The following is a 10,870-nucleotide window of genomic DNA, read 5'->3' on the forward strand; positions in this document are numbered from 1 at the left end:
CAGGGATCAAATCCCTTCTCTCTGTCAAAATATTTCCGTATTCAAATAATTATTGTAATTATTTGTATTATTATACCAAATGTTACAGTACCTTGTTGTCTAATGTAGGTTCTGGATATTTTCAGACATGTGTGTAGTTTTTAGATTTTAATACCAATCACAACAGGGACTAGTGGCCTGGGTGGTTCAGTGGTTAAAAGTTGCACTGTCTTGTCCTCTTTACAAAGCTGCTTTGAGAATGCAATAATGCTGCTTCATTACTTAGATTTAAAGATGGTGTAACCAGATAGTAAGTGTGCCTTAGTGAGGAAAGTCTTGTGAGTTTAATGAGAAATATTTCAGCACTGGCAAAGTATGTCATGTTAATTTATGCATCCTTTTGTAAAAATGCTGTGTAGAGTTCATAGTAAAATAATAATAGTAATTTGCTGCATACTTTTGCATATGAATGTGAAAATCTCTTTAATGTTTAATGTGGTATTGGAAGACAAGTATGTTAGTATATAAATAGTTTATTAGCTTAATTAGTGAGTTCAGTATCATAGCTGATTATGTTTAATATATATAATTTGTGTTTGAGGTTTCACATTAAGCAGCTAAGATTGCGTAGGTTATGATTTGGTCGATACACACATTGCAGAATTTAGCATGCATTTTGTTCCTTACTTTTTAATGACCAATTATTATGTTCTTTGGGACAAAATACAAGGAATTGACAATATGGCTATTTTCTGGTATATTGTTAAACAGAAATTGCAACATTCCTCAGATGCAGACTACTGTGTAAAACATGTTTCATTTGTCCGTGCTGTGTGACAGTATCGGTATTAAGTGTAAACTAGTTTCAGCATTGGAGTGTGTACTTTGTGTGTGGCTTGGTGTGTTGACTGTGAACGGTGATGTGAAGCTTGTCAATGCTGCTGATCAGTTCCCCTGGGCACTCAGTGGCTCAATGGGGCTGAAGGACACCCTGTCCTCTGGAGTAGAGGCGTATAAATGCTGGAGCCTCTGGTCTCTGCTTCCTGCTGCCTGCAGGAGTGGGCATGAAGAGCAGTGTATACAGGTCAAAGAAGAAGCTTTATGCGCTGGTAAAAGGTACCACAGGTGAGGCACTGCAAGAGAGGAGGTGAGATGTGGCACTGTGTGGAGGGATGGTGAGTGTGGTTTTTGTCGTACCGTGGTAGAACTAGCTTGTGGTTGTTATTTGTGTAATAGCTTGAGTTATTATTTCAGCTAGGGATTACGACTGATACTGCTGCGACTTTTTTTTACTTACTGGCATCCCTTTATGCAGCTTTTATGTCAAAAAACTGAGCGATAAACCTGTGAGTGTGTGTGTGTGTGTTGCTACTCCGAAGTTTTTATTTGGAATGACCCATAAGTTGGACATTGATCTCTGTGCTTTGGTTGTCCCACAGGAAAGCAGGTCACTAATTTCCAAAACCGTGAAACTTTAAATTGCAGCATAAATAAAAGTGTACACCATGGATGTATGATATTTTTAGTATAACATAAGAACAAGACCAAACTTGCAAACTGGGCGGCATTATTTACTTTGGTATCTGAATTTTTATCAAACTTTTTGTGACTTTGTATAACTGTAGCTACAACACATACTCAAATTTATGGTGCATTCTTCGTGTTTTCTGAAACACTAACCAGGACGGATTAGAAACTAATAATATCAGAAACTGCTGTAGAGGCAGGAAGCCAGATTGGACCAACATTATGTTATAAACTGTGAATTCAAACCACTTTGTTGATCCAATAGGGAAATTGTGTGGCCTTGTTACAGCTGCTCTTCACGTGAAAAGTAGAAAAGAAAGAAAAAAACGTCCACCAAACGACAATAAACAAGTAAAAACTACTGATCAATAAGTACGAAAAAATCCAGCTAGAGGAGTAAACATAAATAAAATAAAAACAATACTATTTGACCATTTAGTGCCCCTCTTTTTTACAGAAGTGGAATGAGTTGGATGGTTTATTAGCCACTGGGAGAAAGCATCTCCTGTGGTGTTCTGTGTAACTGAAAGTGCTGAAAATGCTCCTCTGTGCAGCCAGCACGCAGTGGAGTGGCTGGGAGGGATTGTCCAGGATTGAGAGCAGTTTGGAGAACATTCTCCTCTCAGCCACAACATGCAGAGGGTCCAGCTTCTCCCCCAGAACAGAACCAGCCCTCCTTATTAGTTTGTCCAGTCTGTTACTGTCTGCCACCTTTATATTGCTGCATAGAAGATGGAGCTGGCTACCACGGACTTATAAAACACATCACCGTTACGTTACGTCATCTTATCGCCGTTGCACTCATACCATTTTTCTGAGGTAAATGGTATGTTGTTTTCATTTGTTATAACTTTGCCTTGAAAATTATTTAAATATTTTTCCATCTTCCTTCTTGTCCTCGTCTGTCCCACCTAAACACATTCACTCCACTTGTCATATTGATCCTGGCTCTTGAAACACACCCTGTTTTCCTTATGGTGGACTCTCTGGGTCCTCTTCCTTCCCTTACCGATGCGACCCCATTGTCTCTACTCTGACAAATCTTTCCAAATGTGTGCTCCTTTATGGTTGGAGATTGCAGAGTGTACTGTAGCCCCAGTTGCAATGGAGGACAGTGACCATGAGGTTCACTCTTCTTCAGATGAGCAGGACTCCTGCCCTGCATCACCTAATCACAGCAGGGGCCATGATGTCGAACAGGTACCGATCATAGCACTAAAAACTCCTTAACTTCTCACTTCACTTCCTGGACTGCCTAGTAGTTAGTCTGGCTACACCAAAGTACTGTACATGCGGAGGAAGTAATTTTCATTTGATCAAACACATCCCTCCCCTTATTAACTTTGCAAATTGAGCCTTTATCTAAAAAACTATACAGTATATATGGAATTTTCATCATCGTACAATGTTATGACTTTTTTTTTTTAAGTTAGCGATTTCTTCCCAATTTCCTTCTTCTTTTCCTTCTACATATGCGCTTTACCTTTGCTCTTACTTTTTTTGCCTACATCCTTTCGTGTCGCCTCATCCACCCTCTTTGACCATGTCGTCTCTAGCAGTTAAGCCATTCAGACGACTCAGAGGTGGAGAACATTATGCAAGACCCTCACCACAATGGAGGGCATGGCCACCACCAACATCCGGGCTATGAGTCTCATGATGGAGACAGAGAGGCAGAGGGTGAAGACCGACCCCACACTCCATCTTATTTGCGCCCCCCTGTGGCGGGTAGAGCACAGTCAGATTCAGGTTCAGACTTCAGTTTGCCGCAGAGCAGAAGTGTGGAGTTTGACTTGCCATCTCTTGTCAGTCCCTCCAGGCCCAAGAGCCCCTGGGGTCGATTTGACCCATACAACAATAATGAGGTAACAAAAAGGGGTCTAACCGAGATGCCCAGACAGCAAAATCTGGTTTGGTTATGCTTTTGTGCAAAGTTGTAATGTGTTGAACAATTAAACTTCAGACTAATAAATACAGTTCATAGGATGTGACACAGTGTGTGCAGGATTGTTTATAAAATTATCAAATAATATTTGCTCTGTGTGGTTAAAAAGGTTGATGTATGCTTACTGTCTTATGATGGAACAGGCTGATGAAGGCCTTACTGCTTTTGTTCTGTTGTTGACTTAGTTTAGTGTCAAACACCTTGAGTGAAATTTGATGTACTGTGATTGTTACAGCCCTACAGGGTGTTTTAAACATGCACATCCCTGATTTATGCTTTTATCCTAATATGTACATATTAGGACCAGGACAAGGAATATGTGGGTTTTGCAACTTTGCCAAACCAGGTCCACCGCAAGTCAGTCAAGAAGGGATTTGACTTCACGCTCATGGTGGCAGGTAAATCCTACTTTACACATTAGCAGACATTGATCTTAAGCCCATGAGATTGCTAATCACGCAGTCTTAACTTAACTTTTATGTCTTTGTTGTTCTTTGTTTGAAGGGGAGTCAGGCCTGGGAAAGTCCACCCTGGTCAACAGTCTGTTTCTCACAGATCTGTACAAAGATAGGAAGCTGCTCAATGCTGAAGGTGAGGAAGCTGCTGCAGCTTTTGATAATTTTTTTCTGCTTTTTTGATAAATATTTTTTCTGTAATTTGTCATGGTGGATAATACAGGGCTGTTTTTTGACTCCCCTCTAGAGCGAATCACACAAACTGTAGAAATCACCAAACACACAGTGGATATAGAAGAAAAAGGAGTTAAACTGAAGCTCACTATTGTGGATACCCCTGGTTTTGGGGATGCTGTAAACAACACAGAATGGTACGTTTCAAATGTTTGTAAGGATTAAGACCTCAGTCTAAATCAAGCTGCTTTACAGAACTCAGCTGCATAACCTCTTTTAAGTTTTACTGAGATTAAAATGTTATGTGCAGTAGTTCAGCTGTGTGTGTGTGTGTGTGTGTGTGTGTGTGTGTGTGTGTGTGTGTGTGTGTGTGTGTGTGTGTGTGTGTGTGTGTGTGTGTGTGTGTGTGTGTGTGTGTGTGTGTGTGTGTGTGTCTGTTCTAGTTGGAAATCAGTGGCTGACTACATCGACCAACAGTTTGAGCAGTACTTCAGGGACGAGAGTGGTCTCAACCGCAAGAACATTCAGGACAACCGCGTACACTGCTGCCTTTATTTCATCTCACCCTTCGGTCATGGGTATGACAAAGCTGCACTGCTCCTCTAGGAATCAAATAGGCCTCCCTCTCTCTTGTATTGGACCTAATAATAGGGACTATTAACCCCTCTACCACTGAATATATGACTCTGCTGCCATTTTTATAATAATAAAGAGGGCAGAGGAAGCCAGATTTCCCTGACCGTTGCTTTGACTATAAACTGAGTCATGCATTTATAAAAGCTTATGTTTGTTTACAGTCCCCAGCCACCAATGCCTATTAGATACATATTCCTTGTACCAGCATTTGGTTGCAGTGTTTTTTGGCCTTTAATTTGTTAATACAGCTGAATTTTGACAAACTCAGATGTTTGTGCTGAGTGCTGCCATGGTACTTTTCAGTTCATATTTAAAAACAGTCACTGTTCTACATCACTGTGCCCAGTATAAACACCAAGTAATGCTGCAGTGCATCTTCACTAACATTCATTGAGAAGTTGCTCCCTCTGTTGATGGGCTTCAGCCATTACTCATCAGATACCAGACCAAGAAGTTACTTAGAGAGTAAAGATTAAACTTCTGCCACCTCTCCATGTGGCTAAAAGTGCTGATGTACATTGGCAGTAAATCCAATATTTACATGACTGGTGACATATAAATGTTGTTTCTTGACCTCACTTGATTGTTTGTCCAAAAACCTTTATGAAATCGTCTTCCTATGTTTTGAGATGCCCTGCTAACAGAGAACGTGCCTTAAATGGTTAATCATGGATACCATGTGAGCAAATTAAAATATTGTGGAAAATCATTAAAATAAACCGAAATACTGTATTTCACTCGTGTGTCATTGTTAATTTGTTACGTCTAGAGTGAGTAGTGTCTTACCTTGTTCTGTATGTGCTATACATCTTCTAGTCTTCGACCTTTGGATGTGGAATTCATGAAAGCTCTGCATGAGAAGGTTAACATCGTCCCCATTTTGGCCAAAGCTGATACTCTCACCCCTAGTGAGGTCAAGAAAAAGAAAATCAAGGCAAGACTGATCTCAAGCCAAAAACTGTTTACTGATATTGTTTTGTTTCTTTCCCAAAACAAAATGGTGAAAACATACGAGAATTTTTTTAATTTCTTCACCTGTAATGTTGTTCACAAGTTTTCACTATGTATTTTCTCTTGTCTGTGTTTCTCTGTAGATCAGAGAAGAAATTGAGCAGTATGGTATTAAGATATACCAGTTCCCTGACTGTGACTCTGACGAAGATGAGGATTTCAAGCAGCAGGACCTTGAGCTCAAGGTGAGAACTAACCTAAAAGGTGTTTAGCACAGTCTGGAGTTGGGAGCCTGTTAAATCAGTACCACACTTTGTTGACAGAACTATGGGTTTAGGTCAACAACCAGAGCTGAACCAGGCATTTAAACACTTGCAATGTAGTTAGTTAAAACATCTGAAACCTAAATGTCCACATTAATATTTAAACAATTTTGTTAATGTTCTTTTATTTTATTTTGCAGGATTTTAATTATTAGACACAAAGCTCTTAGGCCTGCTCATATAAAAATTAATCATTTATATACAATGGGGATCTTATGGGGATCTCACAAAGTCAATATTCAGACGACACGTGAGATGACCTCACTGTTTTTCCACTGCTGACTGTAGTATCTTGATGAGTCAATCCCACTAGGGTAAACCTGGGGGAAAAATAAAAAACAGAACAACCAGAAAGACATCTGCACTGCACCACTCAGCCCTGCACTGATCCATCTTTAACAGCAGACTCATCTACACCCTCCCCTGGCAGAGAGGTTTGGGACATTAGTCAATTTTATGACCCTTTTGTTCTCCCAACAAGGAAAGCATTCCCTTCGCAGTCATTGGCAGCAACACAGTGGTGGAAGCCAAAGGGAAGAGGGTGCGAGGACGCTTGTACCCCTGGGGCATTGTGGAAGGTTGGTCGTCTCACATTGTACAGTATTATTTGATTGTAGTAACAAAACTTCATTTCGATTACTTGTAGTATCTTACGGCTTTATGCTGCATACATATACTGTACTTGTGTGTCTGTTGATAATTTGGCCTTTTTAGCATTTTCAGCATTAAAGAATACTTCATATTAAATGGATCTTCTCTCTGTTCTCTGCAGTAGAGAACCCAGCACATTGTGATTTTGTGAAGCTGAGAAACATGCTGGTTCGCACACACATGCAAGATCTTAAAGACGTGACCCGGGAGACCCACTATGAGAACTACAGAGCCCAGTGCATCCAGAGCATGACCCGCATGGTCGTGAAGGAACGCAAGCGCAAGTAAGCTCGCACTGAAACATGGGGTACACACAGAACGACACACAGGAGAATGAAAAGTAACTAAGATAAGTGAATATTAGCTAGTTAGTTAGTCCCATCTTTATTTTATACGTACACAGCTTTTGAGATGTACTGATTGAGTTTTTTTCCAAGTACATAATGGCACATACCATATTGAACTTCTGCACCACATCTCCCTGCAGCAAACTAACGAGGGAAAGCGGCACAGACTTCCCCATTCCTGTGGTGCCTGGAGTGGCAGACAGCGAGACAGAAAAACTAATCCGAGAAAAAGATGAGGAGGTACGGCATGCCAACCACCAACTGGAGTCACATCAACACAAGCATGAGCCAGAACACAGTCCTGACCTCCATGAGTACTCAGAGACACACTCAGGCCAGATGGTTGACGAGGCCATCTGAGTGTCTTTAAATCTGCTTAAACATGGTCCACCATGGTTCTGTTTTCTGAGTCTGATATTGAAGTCCTCAAAGCATGAATTGTTGGATCATACATTCAAACCTCCCCCCCCCCCCGTCCTCTCAAGTCCTTTACACCTTTTAAGTGTTGGTAGAAAATCATGCACCTTAATCACGAGTACGCACCATGTTCCACTATGTCACATCCATGTAACTTATACCAGTATGGTGCAGACCCCTCAGACTGAGGATACAAATATTAAAAGAGTAGAGTTTTCAGTACCCCAGCTGTTATCTTTAAAATTGCATGAAATTGTTTCTTTTCATCCTTCTCATCCTTACAGATGTTCTAGGCTTTGAGTAGAAAGAATATTGTTAGAGAAAATACTATTAATACTATTTTGAAACCTAATGAACCCAGCCAGTAATTTTATTATTATTTATTTAATTTATTTATTAAGTAATTTATTTATTTAAGGTAACTAAAGATCAACTGCACAAGCTTACGTGACTGTACATATGTTAGTGTCTATTATAATCAGTTGATAAATCTGTTTATGGTGAATTATAACAGCCATCATGTTTCTCACTCCTTCCCCTTTTCTCAGTAAATCAATTAATTTTATCAAATAAAGAGATCCTTTCTCCTCAGTTGTTTTTATTTTTTATTTAGGCCAAAATTAAAATGTGGTGAAACATGACTGTGTTAATGTATCATCATGCCATCTGTATATTGTTTGGGAATGTGGAGTTAATTTTAATTTTGGCCAACAGGTACTATTGTTATCCATTATACAGTGCCACACAAAGTTCAAGCCCAACACAGACAGTATAATAGAGATGCAAAGTGTAGAGCTAGCATGCAAAATACAATTAATTTTTAATGACAAATCAGAGAAAGTAACAAAGAGTTTAATTTGTTAAAAGACAAAATGTCTTTTGTTCTTCTGAAAACTACTGAACTCACAATAATGAACTCTTTACCAAGCTAAAAGGTGGAAGTGTATTTCAGGGTCTGTTTGTAAAAAGTGGTTGACCCCTACCATCTGTCAGCAGAGGTCACATGATCTAGAAAGACCCGACTGATCTTCCGATCGGTATTGATTTTGCCAGTCTGTTTAGTCTTGTGTAAATCATTTGCGCGTGTTACAGGCTGCATGTTCACACAGATCCATTGTAATGGTGGAATTGTAAAGTTGCAGACGTGTCACATCCGACTGTGATACTAACATCTGTTTACCTGTCTTTGCAGTTGCGGCGGATGCAGGAGATGCTGCAAAGGATCCAGGATCAAATGGACACTCAGAAAGACTCTTATTAGCACAGGACACCAGTCACACTGTGTGTATATCTCTTTCACTGGGATAAAAACAAACGCGCAGGAAACCTTTGTTGCTCTCTAGAACATTGACATCCCTCTGTCTCCAGCCAACCACATTCAACCTCATCAGTAGCACGTTACACATGGATCAGGGACCTGCAAGGAGGTGGTGGTAAGATCTTCGGGCACTTGCAGTCTAACGACACCCTTTATCGTCACTAGAATCTCTGAATTATCAGCACCTCTGCTGCGAACAAATCGACCCTCCTCCTCTCTACTGTTTTCTGTTCTGTCAAAAGTTTCAAATAATTTGTTTGAATAAATCAATAACTTGTTTGAGGGTTCGCTCACATATCTGAACGATATTTAGCCACATGATCACAGGGTTGCTATTTTTATTTTTTTATTTTTATTTTTTTACATATGGTGCGATATGTGGTTTACATTTACAAGTACTGGTGACCAGCTCGGATTTTTTTTTTTTTTTTTATGCACACTTACTGGGTGCAAGTGTCTATTTTTATTATCTCTAAATCATCCTGCAATATATACAGTAATAATTTAATTTTTTATATTACACTTAAATTTTGTACTGTTTTTCTTCTGTCTTGTGTCCTTTGTTTTTCTTTTTAACTACACCCTAGGGCACTGCTTGGTATATTTTGGCATAGATAATTGTTTTAATTGGACTTCAGAGTGTCTTCAGCTGAGGTTTCTGTTCATGTATCAGGTTTAATTTTATGCAAGTGTTGATCAGATTTATTTACATTTTGTTCTTCTCACTGTCTGCACATTTATCACCTCTGCTGCCTGAGAGCATAGCCGTTAGCGGTTCTTTCCTGTGCTGGCCAGTCTTAACTCACAAGAGAATCCACTGCTTACGATAGTGATTTGAGCCTTGTTTGTAACAAAAACTACCCTAAAGCAGAGTTGTTTCACAGTTCATTTTATCAGTGACTGTATCATGACCATCAGTGGGTCACATGTGAGAGAAACGTTAGTTGTTGGAGAAAATAAAAGTTTTGAGAAGACAAGAACCCTTTTTATTTATTTTTTTTGCCCAAAAAGTTGCATGAAAGGTTACGCAGTGTTGGGTTAATAAAATTACAGATATGTTCAGTAAGAATAAAGTTATTTATGAGCAATGAAAATATAAAACCAGGTTGGTCATAATGATACACTCACTTCAATGAACCCTAATGTTGGATGTGTACTAACCTTAATGTTTATCTTGCAACCAAAGCCATCAATGAAAAACTTATTTAATTGTCCTAAATTTACATAAGTGTGATTCGTTTTTGTTGTTTTGTTTTTGTTTTGTATTGACATGAAGAAAGTTGATTTGAATATCTTTTCAAAGAGTACTGATCAGAATTATTTAATAAAATAGTACAAACCTTTTTTATTTTTAATGATTCAGCCTTAATTGTGTGACCTTTGTTAAACTAAATACATTTTTTGAGGTATATTTAAGTAGTAAATTTATAAATGAAACACGAATGGAAAGGACAATATGTACAAATTCTAATACTGTAATAAAACAGACATATAACTTCATGTCTCTATCAACTTTTGGGTTTTTACTTTGGAAATTTAAGTAGATTTGATTGCTATGGCTTGACTTTAATAAATGAGTTAAAAGTTGGCAAAATTAAGTCAAGTAACCTTAAACATGATTTTATCATTTCAGATTTTTTGTTGTAGTTGTATGCAAAGTTGGACAACTGTCTGCAAAATAGTTGTAAATGTATAAATTACTACTTTAAAAGTAATAAGAAAGTCGGACGGCTACTATGTTGTGTAGGACATAAGAATAGTTCTCACATCTTCCAAAATATATTAGTATCACAACCCACAGCTACTTTGATGAAACACTAGGCCAGAGACTTGGAGAAGGTTAACTAGTAACTTATCCTATGTACTTTTTTTTTTTTTAACGTTAATGCCACCTTAGTGTTCTTTTTTCGTTTGCTTTTTATGTACATTAACATAATAGTTTTTAGATTTCCAAGTTTTCCTAGGGCCTGTTTTTTGCTTTGGGTTTTCTAACTTTAACAGCACCTTGCAAAAAAAAAAAATCATCCTGATTTTGCTAAACATTTTTTTTAAATGATGAGAAAGCAGAGCAACATCCTCTCATTGGAAATTCTGGAAACAAAATAGGTGGAACTGTTGCAGTAGATCTAACAATAGATTAGTATGGG

General features: G+C 38.6%; 1 protein-coding gene across 1 annotated transcript; it reads left to right on the forward strand.

The window, feature by feature from the left end:
* The first annotated feature begins 563 nt into the window (after nucleotides 1-563).
* Nucleotides 564-8,978, forward strand: septin4b (septin 4b). The gene is made up of 12 exons (XM_067507880.1): nucleotides 564-2,706; nucleotides 3,063-3,371; nucleotides 3,753-3,849; nucleotides 3,956-4,042; nucleotides 4,154-4,277; nucleotides 4,524-4,658; nucleotides 5,533-5,650; nucleotides 5,811-5,912; nucleotides 6,472-6,568; nucleotides 6,763-6,925; nucleotides 7,129-7,228; nucleotides 8,598-8,978. Exons 1-12 carry the CDS (start codon nucleotides 2,518-2,520, stop codon nucleotides 8,664-8,666), a joined length of 1,590 nt encoding a protein of 529 aa, XP_067363981.1. The 5' UTR covers nucleotides 564-2,517; the 3' UTR covers nucleotides 8,667-8,978.
* The last annotated feature ends 1,892 nt before the right edge of the window (nucleotides 8,979-10,870 follow it).

Source organism: Channa argus, chromosome 6 (assembly GCF_033026475.1).
Source record: "Channa argus isolate prfri chromosome 6, Channa argus male v1.0, whole genome shotgun sequence".
Classification (NCBI taxonomy): Eukaryota; Metazoa; Chordata; class Actinopteri; order Anabantiformes; family Channidae; genus Channa; species Channa argus.

Coding starts and splice junctions, on each gene's coding strand:
- septin4b (XM_067507880.1), top strand. CDS start 2,518: ATGCGACCCCATTGTCTCTACTCTGACAAATCTTTCCAAATGTGTGCT. Junction 4,278..4,523: donor GCTGTAAACAACACAGAATG/GTACGTTTCAAA, acceptor TGTCTGTTCTAG/TTGGAAATCAGTGGCTGACT. Junction 6,926..7,128: donor GTGAAGGAACGCAAGCGCAA/GTAAGCTCGCAC, acceptor ATCTCCCTGCAG/CAAACTAACGAGGGAAAGCG.